Genomic DNA, 18,628 nt, shown 5'->3' with positions numbered 1-18,628 from the left:
CCCTAGCCCCAAGACCCAATACTTTAATGGAGTTTATCCTTATATTTTGTTGTTATTTCATTAACTGCCTCAAAAGTCTCTGAATTAGATGAGGAAGGAGAAAGAACTTGGAAATTTGGTGTTCCCCAAATTCTGAAAGTTTTAATTAAGACTTAGAAAAAGTATTTTGCTCCCCATTACTGTGACCACATTTGTAGTTCCCAGCTAGTATGGCCTTGGGAAAGAAAGTCTTTGCAAATTCAGAGTTATTCAGTAGTTCTTTATTTGTAGAGGTCAGGTATGCCCAAAGAATGTCAGTAGAGGTAAACAAAAAAAAAAAACTGTCTATAAAGAAAATTAATATGTGAATAAAATGTAGAGTCTATCCCTAAGACTAAGAGATTTCAAGAGAATATAAAAAGAAAAGAGGGCAAAGGGAGGGGGCTAGGTTCACTAAAGTTTAAAAATTAATAAGAAACTAGAGCCAGGTGGTAGATAAGCTGATGATGTTAGTTCTTGCAAAACACAGTTGAGATTTTGGCCTTCAGGGCAACTGGGTAACTGTCCTTTTCCTTTACTGCTGGAAAAGAAGGCTCAAGAAGAAGGGGGAAAAAAAAGGTATTTTGCTTTGGATTTACGAGTGTTTCTTCTGGGCTGATGGGAAATAGGTCAAAATCTGAGCTTGAATTAGAAATACAAATCAGGTTATTTGTTCCAGTATTTGGAATTTAGGAGTTTATGAGGACAAATAGTCTCTCTGCTCCTTTTATAATCTCAGAGAGCTGTGGAGTTACCCAAGAGTGCTCAGTAAGAGTGTCTTCAGTCAAGATTTTTCTTAGAAAGAATGTAAATACGAAATTACTATGAATGAGGATACTCAGAGTATATTTTTAAGGAAATAAAAAGTTATCAGAAATCACTTTATCTTTTCTGTCCCCATCAATATTTCTCCCTCTTTTTAACAACTATTTTCTAGAACATAGAAGAAACCATTATAGTCTAGAAAACTAAATCGTGGTCCTATTTATAAATATTTTGATAGAAAGGTGACTTCTTCCTTTCTTCCTTTCTTTCTCCCTTTCCTTTCCTTTCCTTTCCTTTCCTTTCCTTTCCTTTCCTTTCCTTTCCTTTCCTTTCCTTTCCTTTCCTTTCCTTTCCTTTCCTGTGCTGAGGACCTAACCCAGGGCCTTGTGCACATGAAACAAATGTTCTCCACGTCCCCAGTCAGCAATTTTATTTTAGTGAGTGACATGTTAGAATTACATTTTGTGAAAATACATGTTACATCTATTTATACAACTCAGAAATGCTTTCCGGTAGCTAAGGGTAATCATCATGATTAAAAACATATCAAGAAAACAAGTATGAGTTAATTTCTGTTTGGGTACAGGAGATGACATGTAATATTTAAATAGAAGCTTAATGGGTGATATATGGAAGGAAATACTAGACCTTAAGCTTAGTTAAAACAGGACTGTACCTAATCTTTCAGTGACTATCAAATATAGATCCTTGATAAATTTTTGTTGATCAATTTGGCTAATAGTGGGAGATATGAATTCCATTCCTGGCTTTGCCATGTATTGTTGTGTGAACGTGTTTTTTCTTGAATATTTTCTTGAATATTTTTTCTTGAATATTTTCTTGAATATTGTAACAAATGCAATATGATTCTTTTGAGCTATAAACTCGTTGTAACCTCAGGAAACAGAAGCAATGTTTTATTCATTCAATTCTTATTCTCAGCTCTTCTGTCTCAATATGCTCATCCTTACTAGCATTTTTTCATGTCTATCTATTTATCTGTCCATCCATCCATCTATCCACACACATACACACGGCCCTCAGCTGATCAATTTTTGGTTCTCACCTCTCTACTAATATTTCCTAGAATCCCTTAAAAATAAACTACTGGTTCTTGAGTTGTTCAGTCAAGGTCAGCTTCTGGAGAAACCCAGAATAACATACACAGTAAGTTCTTCCTTGACCCACCCTTCAGCCTTCAGTGTCTCTTTCTTGAACAACTCAGATATCATACTCATTCCTCAAACCTGCTATACCCAGATTCTGCCTTCCCTTCACCATATTTTTTCTCGAAAAGATCACAAGGATGAACAACATACAGCATATCCAGTGGTGGTTTCAGAACTGAACTTGCTTGAAATATCAATTGATAGTAAATAAATGACCTTTCTGTTAGCCTCCTCATCCCTCTAATTTAGGATTTGATCTTACACAAGTCATTGTAGGAACTGGTTTAACAGTCTGAAAGACCGTTATCTTTGCATCTGATATTGGAGTTTTGGAGCTTGAAGTATTCCAGGCAATTTTGAAGGAAGGGTGGATGGAGAAGAGAGAGAGGGAAGGCTTTTGTCCACAAAGCATGAGTTTTGGAGCTTGAAGTATTCTTGCTGCCCCTGGCCTTGTGAATAAGTGCCTGCAAGAGGGGGTTGTACCCTTCCTCACAGAACTAAATTTGTAAGACTTTTAATATATTTTGTTTTCAATATCATTCTGTTAAAAATATCTTTCCATTTTCTAGTTATTTCTTCTTTGACCCATGCATTGTTTAGGGCGGTCATTTTAAGTGCTCAGTAATCAGAGATTCAAACACTTTGTTAGGTCAGTTTCTACATTTAGTGTCCTATGTTCTAAGTTTCTACATCCAGTCCTCTACATTCTAAGCAAAAATCAGTACGCTGGTTTCTTTAGAAAGAGATTATATTCTGAAGTTTTGAGGTGTAGTGTTTTATAAGTGTCAATTAGATAAAGTTGGTTGCAAGTGTTTAAATCTTCTGTATTGTACTAATTTTTTTAAAAAATGTGCTTAAATTACTGAGGAGAGTGTTAAAATCTTCAATTATGTGAATATTTTTTGGTGCATGCATTTTGAAACTATTTGTTATTGCAGAGTACATATGTGTTTAGAATATTTTGGATAAACTGTTTCTTATGAAACATCCTTCATTTTCTCCAACTATCTTGATATACAGCTTGAGATATGTTAATAAATATGTAATTATATAAAACATTATCTAAGTCGCTAAATATAGCCCCACTAGTTTCTTTTGCTCAATGTTTGTGTTGCATGAATTTTCTTCCCTTTTACTTTTATCTGTAAATCTTTACAATGTGTTTCTGGTTTTTGAACTGGTCTGACAACATGTGTCCTCTAATTGGAGTGTTTAGTACACATATATTTAATGAAATTATTAATATAATCGGGTTTAAATCTCCAGTGTTGATATTTTATTTTCTATTAACCTTATTTATTATTTACTCCTTTATTCCTCCTTTCTTGTTGTGGCAGATTGTATTTCCAAAGATTGCAAATGGCAGCACAAATACGCATCTCATCCCACATCCTTTTTTTATTTCACAAAATGTGACTGATATTTGTCCCACTGCTTGTAGAAGCCTATGTCCTTCCACTTGAATTTTAATGGTGGCTTCTGACTTCTCCAGCCAATATAAAATGACAGAGATTATACTTTTACCTGGCTCTATCTTTCTTGAAATATTTGCCCTTTTAACACACCATCCTGTGAGGAAACTCAAACTAACCTCTGTAGAAAGATCACAGTGAGGCTCACATATAATGAAAATTATGTGAAAGAACTCCCAAATAGGTAAAAGAATGATTCTCAGATGATTTTATTCCCTTGCCTTTGAGTCTTGCAGTTGAAACACCAGACATTGTGACACAGCGAGCGATAAAATGACCTCATGATAAGCCAGCACATTGCAATTTCTGAAAAGAGTTGTTGTCAGACTCAGGTCCACAATGTTCTTCACATATTTGCATTTCTAGCTCAGGGGCTTCTATTTTTAGGCCTCTTTTCAGACTTTTGATCAAGTCCAATTTCAAAGTTCTGTCAGGCACCTCTGCTGAGGCCTCCATATGCCCTGAGGAAGTGGAAAATTTATTTTCCCAATTCCTAAACCTTCTCCTCCACTTCCTTGCCCTAGGGGGTCTATAAAATTTCCAGAGCCTCTTATTTGGTACTCCCTCCACCTTGAGATGGCCTCTGATTCTGGGCTGATCCCTTGACCTTCATCCTGCATTGCCTGAGCACTTTCTCTAGTTCAGACTTTTGCTATGCTAACACAGTAAGTGATTGATGGCTTAATCCTTTTGGTTTTAGCTTGTTGCTTTAACTGGCTGCTGGACAGAGGAGCAGGCAGCTTAGCTCTCCCTTTCTTTCCTAGCTCAGCTGAACTTCTGACAGGTCTTTTAAGTTATCATAGTCTACCTGCAAATAATTTTTTATAAACTTGAAAAAACAGTGAAAGAAGATTCTTACCACAAGAGAATTCTACTAATCTCACTTTCACCTTTTTGTCATTTCTACATCTTATACTCTTTTATTATTTTAATGTTAAACAATCTTTTAATTACATTTAAATACACACATGCATACACATATGAGGAAATTTTGAAAAAGGACTTTCATATTTGCTCAGATAACTACATTTTTGGCTCTTCATTTTCATCTTTCCCAAACAGATTAAGTTCTCTATCTGGGATAATTCCCTGCAATATTTGAGCATTTCTTGAAGTGCAGGTTGCCTACATAATTTCTCAGAGGTTTCCTGTAAATAACTTTAGTTTCCCTTCATTTTTGAAATATATTTTTGTTAGATAAGGCATTTTAGTGTTTTAAGTTCTTTAAAATTTCTTGTCTTCCGGCTTTTCATTGTTTCAAATATTATTTATATTAGTCATTCTCATAAATGTAATGATTCTATTTTTCTCAGCTGCTTTTAATATTTGTTCTTTATATTACCAGTTTGACTATAATGTAATGGTTGTGGTTTTCTTGGCTTTTGTCCTCTATCAAATTGCTTGCAACTGTGGCATGGTGTTTTTCAACAAATTGGGGGGAATTTCAGCCATTGTTTTTTCAAGTATGTCTTCTGTATCTCTCTTCTGTGTCTAATTAGTGTTTAATATTGTCCCACACATCTCAAGTGTTCTGGTCTTCTTTTACACTCTTCTTTTTCTCTCTCTCTTTGTACTTTAGTTTTGCTACTTTCAATTGTGTTGTCTTACTCTGATTGGTCCTTTACTCTATCATTTTCTGTCTCATAATTCCAATATCTGGGCCATTTCTGTTTCTACTCTACTGATTGTTTTCTCTTATAATCATGAGTTGATTTTAAAACTTCTTTTGTTCCTCATAATTTTTAAAGAATTGACTCCTGGATATTTTGCATAAAAATAATGACTGAGAGAAGCACACATTTGTAATATATCTACTCTGAGGCTGAGGCAGAGGATCACAAGTTCAAGGCCAGCCTTGGCAATTTAGGCATAGCCTGTCTGAAATTAAAAGGTCTGGGAATGTAGCCCAGTGGTAGAGTGTTTGCCTAGCATTCCCTTCCCCAAATCTGAATTCCCAGCACTGAAAAAATAATAATGATGACTAAAAATAAATAAATAAATAAATAAAGATTTACCTCCAGGAAAGGATTTTTGTTTGTTTGTTTTTATTTATTCTTTCAGAAAGTGAAAATTAGGGGCTAAAACAGTTTGATCTGTGGTTGAGTTGAATCTGGGCTTTGTGTGGTTTGGTGCACCATTGGTTTCCAATAGTTTTCATTGTGGATTGGATTTTTCTCATCAGAAGAGCCTGGGGTCTCAGCATGAAGGAACATCTGGATAGATCTTTGTGCTTTACGGCCATGCTAGCTTTTCAAACTAGGGAATTCTGATTTGCAATTCTTCTGGAAGAAGAGTCACTAGGGGGTTTTTGTTGCAGTTATGCTTCCTGAGTGTGGGGACATCTATCTCTGTCCTTCTCCCCTCAACCTTTGGAGTGCAGCAGCCTTAACTTATACAAAGGCCTGCATTGCCTCAGAGTTTATCTCATCTCCCAGCTTGCCTCCCTGCACTCAGTCTTTGATGCCCTGTCCTTGAGCATGTGATGCAGTCCTATAGAAAGTCAGCAGATGGAGAAAGTCTGTGGTTAGAGTTTCTCAGAATTTTAATCTGTCAAACTAGCCTCCACATATTCATTAAAAGTCCATTAAATGTTCTGTTGATTTCTCACTTTTCTCCATGGGGTTTCTTTCTTTCTGCTTTATCATAATTGAAAATCAGCATGTAGGAGAGAAAATTTCTTGTCTCCTATGAGTAGTGCATCACTTGCTGGTGTTCACTTCATTTGGATTCTTGGCATTCTCAGCAATCCAATGAGTTAAAATGAAACAAAGTCAAAAACTAAATGAACTTTGGTTTTGTAGTTTATTCAGCTAGTTATGATTAATAGAGAGAGAAGAGTGGTCACTCTTGTGGCTTTCTCCAAATTAACCAAAAGATTAAGATTAATTTTTAAAAGTGAGATTGTAAAAAGTTCAGTAAGACCTCTGTGTCCCTGAACGTCTTGTCAGCTTCTAGTTTCGCTTAAGAACTGCTAAATCCTAAATACAAAGTGGTAGATATTTTTACTCTAGGAAAAAATACACACATCAGCTTTGTTTTTTGAAAGATTTTACTGTAGTTTGAAAAGGTCCTCCTTTTTTTAGTGCAATTATAGGTAAATTCTTCGATGTTAGACATTCTGTTTACAGGGTTTGGAGAGAGGATTTGTAATGGAGCCAGCTGTTCTATTTAGAGACATATTCAGTAAATCATTCTGTTTTCAATGCTGCCTCTCAGTTTTATAATCCATTATACCTTATTTTTCAAGAGTTCCCACACGACAAATTGTGATATGTTCTTGAAGTATTGACATCATTCATGTGCATTTGGACTGCTGCTTCCTCAACCCTGATTCATTATTATAAAACTTATCATCTTGCTTTTTGTCTTTTAGAAATTTGTTGAAAGCCCTCAGGCATTTTGCATTAGAAGATTACAATAGGATATGCTAAACCACTGGAGAGTTAAAACTGAATCCTAAGAGGTCGGACTCCAGGTGTAGTTCACCATTCATTAACTTTATTAACTTATTTTATTCCTTCTTTATTCTTTCAGTTTTGAGGTTTTGTTGAAGATTTTCCTAAAGAATTATCTGAGATTGCCACACAGCAGAAATGGTTCAGCTGACAGGTACTCCTCTAAGTGCACTTGTTGATGAGCCGGTACGTATCCGGATTTCAGGCCTGACTCCTTTTCAGATTGTGACTCTTCAGGCATCACTGAAAGATGAGAAGGAGAACATGTTTTATTCTCATGCCTACTATAAGGCCAATAAAGTTGGTGAGGTGGACTTGGAACATGATTCTGCGCTTGGAGGTGACTATGTGGGAGTCCATCCCATGGGTCTCTTCTGGTCCTTGAAACCTGAAAAGCTATCAATTAGACTATTGAAAAGAGATGTGATGAATAGCCCTTTCCAGGTCCAAATAAAACTTTGTGACCAAATGTTACCACTAGGAAATCAAGCTACTAGTACCTCAAAGGTCAGCCTGACTTTGGAAAGGTGGTATGTGGCACCTGGTGTCACACGGATCCAGGTAGAGGAAGGCCGCCTTCGAGGAGCCCTCTTTCTACCTTCTGGTGAGTTGAATTACTGTTGTTATTATCCTTGCATTTCTTCTTTTGAATACTTAATCCTTCTAGCAATTTGGTTTTGATGTGGATAATACATAGAGCTCTCCTTGCCTTCCTTAGAATCAGAGTTAACTTTAGGACATCAAAACAAGAATGTGCTAATATTACACTCCAACTCTGAGCCTGGAGCTTGTCTAAGGATATGACTAATATAGTTAATGGAATCCCTACATTTTGGGGGTTTCCAAAGTTTTGGATTTATACTAAATTTATCTGCATTATAGCATGACTATTCTGAAGACTCTTATCTTGATGTCACAGAAACTGTGTCCCAGCACCTTTGGGGGCTCTATCATGTTGCATTTCAGTTTAATGTTATTGCATTGTTGTCACAATAAGCTGGTGATGTGATGGATTGAAAGACTGCAACAAATGAAGATGATGCAAAGAAACTTTATTCCCATTAGTCCATAAATATTGCATATTTATAAAATATTCCATAAATCATATAACATTCTTCCTAATGGCCATAAAACTTACCAGAATACAAATTATTTCCCACAGTGATCTCCTCATACCAGTAAACAGTTTTAAACATCTATTGGTTAGAGTTTATTTTGACTCTGAATGAAGGAAAGATAGTTCCCAGAAGACTTCCCCAGACTGAGGTTTCTGATCTGTTTGAGGCCTACTGCCTCAAACAAGTGCTTTTATTTGGGACATAGCCATCACCTCATCAGAATATGTTGCCTTTATTTAATCTTTATAGAACTGAGATAGTGTTGTAGTCAGCTTTTTCTCTGCTATGACCAAAAGACCTGAAAAGAACAATTTTAGAGGAGGAAAAGCTGGTTTAGGGCTCAGAGGTCTCAGTTCATAGATGGCAAATCCCATTGTTCTGGACCTGAGATAAGGTAGAACATTAAGACAGAAGGGCATGATGGGGGACAGCATCTCAGGACATGGCACGAGGAAGAAGCAAGCAACAGCTCCACTCTCTAGGACAAACTATATATACCCTAAAGTTATGTCCCCAATGACCCACCTCCTTCAGCACACTCTGTCTACAGTTACCATCCAGTTAATCCCTGTCAGGGAATTAATGCACTGCTTAGATTAAGGCTTTCATAATCCAATCATTTCACCTCTAAACTTTCTCACACTGGAGTTTTTGGGGGACCTAATATCTAAACTATAACAGAGGGCTTGAGGACCCTTGATGTATTAAGGTTGATTTCTGGGAACATAGAGTTAGAGGTGGTGTAGAAGGAATAAATCTTCCCTTTTCAAATTTGCCATGACCCATGTACTTGTTTGGATAAATTGGAATTTTATATAGCCAGTAATTAGCATATAGACCACTTTATTGTATACAGGACCAGGAAGTAAGTAGCACAAAATTTTGTTTCTTTAGCACTCCACCCCTGTTAAAAATTTGTGTATTGATACAGTTCTGCCATGTTGGGATGGTGTGCTGGTTCAGGATGTACTGTTTGTGAACCCTTTGGACATTGAATAATACTAGATTTTCCACTTGAGGTGTTTGTTCTATGGGAACACTGAAGGGTGAGTTGTGTGGGCCATAAAAAGATTGAGTTGGGTCTCAAAAACATTTCTCAACTGCAACATTCTTTCTAGATAAGGTACTCAGTACTATTAATAGTTCTCCCCTTTCCTTCCAAGCAGAATATGAAAGAAAACATCCTTATTCATCTACTCAAAAGGCATTTTGAAACCAAGCGATATTAAGTTATCATTTCTTTCTTTCTCAAAGTGAATATAGTAATTTTAAAAAATTCCTAATACTCATTTAAATCAAACCACTCCTTTTAAACGTGTATGGTACCTGTCTTCCATAGCTAAAATCCTATATCTAACAATAGAATTCTCCCAGTAAATGCACTATAAATCTCTTTTAATGTATGAACTCCCTCAGAAAGGGAGTGTAGAATGATTCTCTTACCATGTCTCCTTTTTACCAAGTGTTAGGGAGTGGGGAATAACGAGCATTACTTAGTGAAAGAGTTCGTCATTTACATCTGCTTAGGTGGGAGATTTCATTACTAAGTAGCAGATTAGTGTAACTGAGCAGTATCAAGCCAGGATGGTAGCAAAAGTAATCTTTAACAAAAAATATTTTTGAGTCATGTGCTTCCTTGAGAACCCAGTTAAATCTTTGGATTCTCATGTTAGTTAGCTTTTCATTACTATAATAATATACCTGACATGGTAAATGTATAAAGAAAAGAGTTTTATTTTAGGTTTCAGTCCCTAATGGATTGGTCCTGTTGTTCTGGGAAAAGCAGCACATTCTGGGTGGAATATATGGTGGAGCAAAACTGCTCACCACGTGGGAAGCAAAAGACAAGGAAAGGAAGGGGCTGGGGTCCCTTCAAAGGCATGCCCTCAATGACCTGAAGGCCTCCTGTTATTCCATCTTATCAAGTTTCTACCATCTCCCAATACCATCACCCTTGGATCAAGTCTTTACCACATGCTTGTCTAAACTATAACATTTCTCATCAGTAAAATGCACACTTAAACATATATTCTACTTTTGCATATAATTTTAGGACCTTCCAAGTTTTCCTGAGGTCTGGAAAACTTGTACCTTTTATGTACCTTTTATGGGTTAAGAAGTACTGGCCCAATTTTCTGGTTTTCTTTACTCTAAGACTATGCAAATGGTTCCCTTATCAATAGGCCATAATTCAGTCCCAGTTACAAGGCTGAAAATTGGGGGATTCTATTTAAAAATTTATACATTAATTTCAAAATTTTTATTGCATTTCTCCCTTATGGGTTCATATTTTTATTATCTTTTCTTCATCCTTCATACACAAACATGTTTTGTTTTATTTTATTTTATTTCTTTTTCAGGAGAGGGCCCTTTCCCAGGGGTAATTGATTTGTTTGGAGGTTCTGGTGGACTGTTTGAACACCGGTCCAGTCTCCTGGCCAGTCGTGGCTTTGCCTCATTGGCCTTGGCTTACTGGGGCTATAAAGACCTGCCTTCCCAACTGCAGAAAATAGATTTAGAGTATTTTGAAGAAGCTTCCAACTTTCTCCTGAGACATCCTAAGGTAATTTTATCTCTTTAGTAAGTTTTAGTCCTAGTTTTTTTAAATAACCATAATATTCTGTTGCTTCTCTTAACTTCCAATTAAGATTCTCCCTCAGTGAATCCAAAATTCTGTTACTTGCCCATATTATTCACTTGACTGCTCATCCAGTTTATTTTGCTCAGAAAAACAAAATGTGTAGGAAGTTAGCCTGTGTCCAAAAGGCATTGGCTTTGAAGTTAGACAGAAATGAGTTATTTTTCTAGCTTTGTCTCATTGGGTTCAGGGAATTTGGGTAAGTTACTTAGTGTTTCTTCACCTGTTAAATAATCTTATAATGATACTACTTTATAAAGCTATAGTGAAATTTAAAGGCTATTATCGAAAACAAGGTTCTTATTATAAAGTACTTGATAATATAGCATTGTAGTCAATATAGTATTATAATACTTGACAGTACTAAATACTCAATTATTATTGTTATCATTTTCTCATCACCATTTTTACCTAGACAACTACTATACAATTCTTTGAAAAATGGGTCTGAGTCTTTATTACTTGAGAGGACTTGAACATAATACTTTAGTACTAGTACTCTGATTGTAGTCCAATCTACATACCATCTTGGAATCTTAAAATGTATACTTTGCTACTATAATAGGGGTGGCACTTATTATTCCTTGTGGATTGCCTACTATTTTTTTCTTTAATAAGAATTAAACTAAAATTAAATGTAACTAGTATATAGTTTTTCATGTAAAGATCACCAATATAGAATCAGGTTTGCAATAATAAGATAAGCAACAATTACTGATAATTTACTAATGTACTGAAATTTTAAATGGCTATTTTTGATGCATTAAATGGAATTGTCCTTGAACTATCAGATAGGCAATGTTATCATTATGCCAGCCCTTTGCTTGACTTGGATGAGAAATAAAGAGATTATATGATTCTGATTTTCCACTTCCTTAGTCTGGTTCCCCTTATACTTGCTGCATGACTTTGCTGTTTTGACATTGCTGTTTTTGCAATGTCAAAAAGATAGCTAGTTATGACTATTAATCTAGACCTAGAAACCAAACTTTGTTCCCAGGCCTTGAGTGCTTCCATTAATGCTGCTTTACAATATCTCTTCTGCTAAATGATAAATCAGAGACCTTTCAATTCCTGATAGGAATTGTTGATTTTAAGTGACTTTTGAAAACTTGAAATTCCCTGATCCCAAATTGGTGACAGAAGTTTTAGCAAGAGTTACTCTTCTTCCAAGGATCAGAAACAAAGTAGATAAAGTCTGCATATATTTGAGTCACATTTTTTAGTTCGAGTATGTTATAATTGCTTTTGGTTTATCTTCCATGGCCAAATGCATTGAGTTCCCATCTCTCCTTGCCATAACTGTGACTATCTTCCATATTAAGACATAGAATTTCAGAAAGGGGGAGCCCAGATTGGGAAAATGGAAAGTTTAGTAAAGGATATTGAGTTTCAGTAATAAAAAAGAATAAATTCTGGTGTCTATTGTATAGTTAATAATGCATTGCATATTTCAAAATTGCTAAAGGAATAGATTTTAAATGTTCTCAACACACAGAAAGATAAGTTTGTGAAGTTGTGAAGTGATGAATACGTTAACTACCCCAATCTGCTCTTTCCAACTGTACCTCATAAATGTATATAATTGTTATGTGTCAATTAAAAATGAAAATTAAAAAAGGATTTCAAATCTTTGAGATATCCTTTAACTGATTCAAACCACTTTTTTAGTGTGCGACATGGGAAATAGGGAGAATACATTCCTCATTCTGTTTGTTTAGTTTTTTCCCCCCTTATCTTATTTCTCACATTTCTATCAGCTGGCCACAAGTGGTAATTTCATTCATGTTTTTCTAAATAGTGGGAAACCCCAAACATTTAATTGATAAAATTTCCTGAAAATTCAGAAGACCAATTAAGAAGAGAAAGATAAAAAGACGTTTCTCTTTGAAACTCTGCAAGCAGCCAGGGCTCAAACACAATCAAGGCTGTATTTTGTGTCACAAAGAACTATCTTGTCTTGAGCTCCTTCTTTGCACTCCTGTACCTAGCCAATGATTGAGAGCTAGCTGTACATTCTACACTTTTAAATAACTTGGAACCATGTAGTTTCCTTTTCATTTCCACCGGTGTCCCCTTTTGTTCAGACACCATCACTTCTTGCCTATGCTATTGTAATAAGTTTTAGTTTTTCTACCTCTATTTTTTCAAATTAAAGTTGCAGGATTAGCCTTTTGAGAGCACAACTGTTTGCCAGACTTCCTAGCATTGTTAGACAAACTTTCTATGCTCTGAATTCTGCATATTTCTTCAGCTCTACCTTATGCTCATCTGTAAAACCTGGCCTAATACTGCTCTTTAGTTAGGAAAAGAGTCAAGGCTTGCTGGGCACTTCTTTCAGAAGTACTCACTATCATGTTGCTATTTTCTTTTTCAGACTTATTCTGATTTTTCCCACCTTATTCTCTAAATTCAAGTAATGAAGAACTACCCTGTGGTTCCCTACATTCATTGCTCTTTGTTGCCTCTGAGTTCTCACATGTGTTCCTGTCATGGAAAATCTGTTTGGGCTACATTTCCCAGAAAAGTGGCTGTTGGTAGCCTAATAATATCAACATAAAGAATTTTATTCTCTCATTTAACAGATCAGAAGAGAGGTGATTCAAATCAGTGAAGTGATCAAGGAAACTGAAATGATATTTCTGTAATTTTCTTACCTTACTCTCTGGGTCACAAAGTGACTGTGGCAGTTTTAGGCATACTTAATGCCTGAACATGCCAGCATCGTAATATGGAAAGAATGGTCAGAAACACAGGCTTTCACATCATAAATTCTGTATCATTTTACATGGGGATAAAAGAAGGCCTTAGGTATAATATATTGGCCTTACAACAGAGGCTGAAAAAGTATGTAGCAAAGAGCAATAGGTTCAAACACATTAGAATTTATCTCTTGGGACTGGATACATTGCTATGCCACATAAAATCAAGGCAGCATTAGCCTTGAAACTGTAGTGAATGATTCTGATATAGGTAACCTAATGATGCCCTACTACACTCAGCATGGAATACTACTCCTTTTTGGCTCCCTTTTTTTTTTTTTTTTTTTTTTTTTTTTACATGAAGACTCAATGTGTAGTCCATTTCCTCTGAAAGTCTTTGATCCTGCAGGGAGTTCCTTGGTGGCAAGAGATTGAGCCTTTTCTCCCTGGGGCCCTCACTGTTTGGCATAGGGTGGATGATCTAAAAATGCTTATTTGATAATTGACAAGGAAAAAGAAAACTGAGCCAAACTCCCTTGTGAATTTTTTTTTGCAAACAAAGCAAACTAGAGTCCTCTGTTCAAATTTCATGCTTTATCCTACTGACTCATCTTCTTTCTTAGTCTCTTCCTCTAGGATGCCCATTCTTTTGAACTTTTAGAATTGGTGCAACAAAGTTTATTAATCAATTATATACCCTGATTCATATTATTCACAATAGTACATGCATTTTACTTATTTTCCCTAAGACATTGATATTTCTTGAGGGCATTTTAAACTCAGAATCAAACACAATGCTGAATCCATAGTATTTAGTCAGTAAAGCTCAATACGTTTTTAAAGGAGTATTTCCTTGAATGCACATTCTATCTTCCAGAACTCTACACATGAGGTGTGAGTATATTTGCTTTGTTTGCATTGGTCACTGAAGCTCTTTGGTTGTCTAAGATGATGGGTTTTCCTAAATGAAGGGTAGAATAACATCTCATTTTTGTTATTTTCAGATCTTTGGCCCAGGCATTGGGGTAATCGCTATATCCAAAGGAGCAGAGATTGCACTGTCTATGGCTGTTCACCTAAAACAAGTCACAGCCACCATACTTATAAATGGGCCAACCTCCATTTATGGCTTTCCACATGTATACCGCGGTCATACCTATCAGCCTATACCCTATTCTATACAGTTTCTATCCACCAATGCTTTGGGGTTTATAGAGTTTGATGGCATTTATAAGGAAATTGGAGTTGAGGCTAGCCAGTCTTTTCTTCCCATTGAAAAGGCCCATGGGCACTTCCTCTTCATTGTGGGAGAAGATGATAAAAATACCAATAGCAAAGAACAAGCTAATAAAGCCACAGAACGGTTAAAGAGACATGGGAAGAACAACTGGACCCTGCTATCTTATTCTGGGGCAGGCCATTTGATAGAGCCTCCCTACTCTCCCCTGTGCTGGGCGTCAAAGACCCCCAATGTTTACACACCTCTCCACTGGGGAGGAGAGGTTATTGCACATGCAGCTGCACAGGAACATTCTTGGAAGGAGATCCAGAAATTTCTCAGGAGGCACCTCATTCCAATGGTGACCAATCAACTCTGAGAAGACTACATATTCCTGGGAAATAGAGAAGAAAATCTCTTCATTAGCATCTCTTGATTTTCATAGAGGAAGACCTTTGATCTCTTACTGTTAAGAGGGAAGTTGTAACCAAAAAAAAGGGCAGGAGGAGTGGGAATGGTAAAGTCTTAATTTTTGAAAGGGAAATGGTTTCCAATGAACCAAATATTATACACTGAGAATCTCTTTTTTGTAGAAATAATCTATGCCTCTACCTGCCCTGAAATAGTCTTCATTTTAGCAATTCTCAATCATAGCAATTGTCAAGGGAAAATTTACCAACAATGAACCACAGATATGAAGAACAGATATGAAAAGAATCAGATGCTGACATCTATTTCCTAAAACTCAAATATTTGTAGATTCCTCATAGCTCATTAAAAATATACTCATAGCTCATTGTTGCTTTGTTGTTATTGGGAGGCTCGAGCCAGATAAAGAATGTGTTATTTTAAGGCAATGTGAAAGTTTATTATGGATGTAAGATCATTGAATCAGTCTACAATCAAAAATTCAACAAAAATTAATGAAATTAAATAAAATTATTTTTGTGTCTGAACATGTACAGCATGTTGGCATTCTCAACAATGAGAAAGCAGAAATTTGAGATTCATAGACTTGCAATTCAGGGAGTTAGCCATAATAATGGGGATTGTATGTCTCTAGATTAGGGTCTGGCAGACTTTTCCTGTAAAGTAACCAGATGGTAAATATCTTCAGCTTTGTGAACCATAAGATCTCTGTTACTACTCCTTAGCTCTATTACAGCACAAAAACTGTAATAGCCATAGGTAACTGTGTAATGAATGATGGAGACTTTATTCCAATTAAATTTTATTTATGGACATTGAAATTTGTGTTTCTTATCATTTGTACATATTTCAGAGTAGCAATTTTCTTTTTATTCTTTTCTCCAAGCACTTATAGATGCAAAAACCATTCTTAAATCCAGCAGCACCACACAAATAGGCTGTAGGCCACATATAACTCCCAGGACATAATTGGATGACCCTGGGTATAGTGCAATCCAAATGACCTTGTCCAGGGTCAGATTTGCTGTGTGTTCTCTAAAGGGAAAACCATAGTCCCACTATTACCAAGCTACCTAATTGCAGTGAATAGAAGATGATTGGTGGCTAATCAAGGCGAATATGACCAAGCAGAAATGTATTTTAGATGATTTTGTAGGTATGATGGGTAGCCAATGAGAAATTAGAATAACAGAAGTAAAATGAGGATGCTTTAGTTGTGTCTGCCTAAACCCCTTTCCATTTGTGTGCTTTCTGATACTTTCTTTGTTTAGAATAAAATAATCCTATTTGGTTTAAGTAGAACAAATAGCTCCTTCCTCTCTCACTCAGAGAAGTGGTCACATTTCACATATTTGAAAACCTCATATTGAGTATGATAATCGTGCAGTTGCATATTGAATAGCTTACATGACTCTTAAATTTGTGCATTTGTATGTTCAGATAAATAGGTGTGAACTCTGATGCCAATTCTTTACATAAGTGTATTAATGTTGATATCACTTTGAGAGTGACATAATAATGTTATTGATAGCAATTTATATGATGAAATTAAATAATTTCTGTAATAATGATAATTTCTCAAAAACTATTTTATAAATTTATGACTTATTACTAATTTAAGTATTACTTTAAGAAATGGACTGGGCGCGATGGTACATGCCTGTAATCCCAGGTTGTGTAGCCTGAAGCAAGAGGATCGCAAGTTCAAAGCCGGCCTTATCAACTTAGTGAGGCCCCAAACAACTCAGCGAGATCCTGTCTTTAAATAAAATATTTAAAAAGGCTGGGGTTGTGTCTCAGTGGTTAAGCACCCCTGAGTTCAAGCCCCAGTACCCCTCACACACCCCCAAAAAACTACATGCACACAAAGAAATGTGTTTATTTGTTATTTCAATGTCTTTGTCCTCTTCAAAGCAAAATTGCTCCAAATTAAAATGAATAAATCAAATCTCTAATGATCCATTGAAAGATGTCTGTCGAGAGAACAGAAATTATGTGAAAATCTTGGTCATAACAACACAATCAGTGATTTTGCTAAATGATGCCACAGGATGAATATGTAATGATTTATTAATTATGAGTGTCTTTATTACTTATTTGAAACACTGCTGGCCTATCAAAAGAATACCTAGACATGTACTATAATAATACTATGGAGTTATTTTTTGATATTTTAAGACTTCTGGTGATAGAAATATTATAATTTTACAAATAATTTTTTTTTGTCATTATGAAGGTGTATTTCAGGTAGGAAGATAGAACATATTTTACTGAATTGTTTGTTCTTTTGGCTTATTCATGTTAAATAGATATAATACTGTATGTAGATCTTCATTTTTACTTTTGCTCCACAAATGTAGGGAATGGATTTATATATTACATATGCCTATTGCTGAGGAGTCTCCCTAAAATTCATATGTTGAAATCCATCCTCCAAGGTTCAGAGATGGGGCATTTGTGGAAGTGATTAAGCCGTGCCCTCACAGTGGGATTAATGCTTTATAAAAGAGGTTGAAGGGAGCTATATTGCCTCTTCTATCACATGAGGATGCAGCTACAAAATGTGCCTATGCATGAACCCTTCATTCATCTATGAATGACCCCTTATCAGTCACCAAATCTGCCAGCACCTCAATCTTACACCTCCAAATCTCCAGAACTGTGAGCAATATATTTCTATTATTTATAAATTACCTATCATAAGGTATTTTATTATAGTAGCAAGAATAGACTAAGACAGACATCAGTACCAGAAGTAGAGCATTTTCAGAACAAATACCTAAAAATGTGTAAGTAGCTTTGGAACAAAGTAACGGGTAAAGTCCCATGCAAGGGACTTTACAGGTGATTCTGGTGAAGGCTCAGCAAAGAAGAGAGCTATAGGGATTGCTTCAATCTTAGAAATTACCTGAGAGCTCATAGTTAGAGTGTAATTGGAAATATGGATGATAAAAATCATTCCGATGAGGTTTCACATGGAAATTAGGAATATGTTATTGGAAACTAGAAGAAAGGGAATCCATGTTTTAAAATGGCAAAGAACTTGGCTGAATTGTGTTCAACTTATAAGTGATGAAAATAGATATTTGATAGAAGAAATCTCTAAGCAAAGTGCCAAGGGTGTGGCATTGTTTTTCTTGACTGCCTACAATAAAATGTGAGAGGAGATAAGTAAATGGAAGGTAGAATTTATAATTGGAAGAGAAGCAAAACTTAAAGATTTGGAAAATCCTCAATGTGGCTGTGTTCTAAAGCCTGAAAAAGCAGCCCAGGAGAGAACACCAGGCTGTGGCTAAGTAATTGTTTGACAAGGAGATATGTTTGAGTCAATTTTCTTTTGCTGCTGTGATAAAAGGACTGAACCAGAACAACTGTTAGAGGAGAAACGGTTTATTTAGGGGCTCACAGTTTCAGAGGTCTCAATCCATAGGCAGCAGGCTCAGTTCCTCAGGGCTCGAAGTGAGACAGGACATCACAGTAAAAGAGTGTGGCAGAGGGAACCAGCTCATACGATAATCAGGAAGCAGAAAGAAACTCTACTCTCCAAATACAAAACATATACGCCATAATCATGCCCCCAATGAACCACTTCTTCCAGCCACACCCCACCTGCCTCCAGTTACCACTCAGTTAATCCCATAAG

General features: G+C 35.9%; 1 protein-coding gene across 1 annotated transcript; it reads left to right on the top strand.

The window, feature by feature from the left end:
• The first annotated feature begins 546 nt into the window (after positions 1–546).
• LOC113201267 (bile acid-CoA:amino acid N-acyltransferase) lies at positions 547–15,762 on the top strand. The gene is made up of 4 exons (XM_026414928.2): positions 547–597; positions 6,959–7,483; positions 10,358–10,560; positions 14,342–15,762. The coding sequence occupies exons 2-4, from the start codon at positions 7,018–7,020 to the stop codon at positions 14,933–14,935; spliced, it is 1,263 nt and encodes a 420-aa protein (XP_026270713.1). The 5' UTR covers positions 547–597; positions 6,959–7,017; the 3' UTR covers positions 14,936–15,762.
• Positions 15,763–18,628: the final 2,866 nt, after the last annotated feature.

This window comes from Urocitellus parryii, chromosome 4 (assembly GCF_045843805.1).
Source record: "Urocitellus parryii isolate mUroPar1 chromosome 4, mUroPar1.hap1, whole genome shotgun sequence".
Classification (NCBI taxonomy): domain Eukaryota; kingdom Metazoa; phylum Chordata; class Mammalia; order Rodentia; family Sciuridae; genus Urocitellus; species Urocitellus parryii.
This window is presented reverse-complemented; position numbering and strand designations above follow the sequence as displayed.

What these genes read in the sequence shown, in the direction of transcription:
- LOC113201267 (XM_026414928.2), top strand. Translation starts at nt 7,018, where the DNA reads ATGGTTCAGCTGACAGGTACTCCTCTAAGTGCACTTGTTGATGAGCCG. An exon ending in AGCCCTCTTTCTACCTTCTG is followed by an intron (nt 7,484 to 10,357) that starts GTGAGTTGAATT and finishes TTTCTTTTTCAG; the next exon opens with GAGAGGGCCCTTTCCCAGGG. An exon ending in TTCTCCTGAGACATCCTAAG is followed by an intron (nt 10,561 to 14,341) that starts GTAATTTTATCT and finishes TGTTATTTTCAG; the next exon opens with ATCTTTGGCCCAGGCATTGG.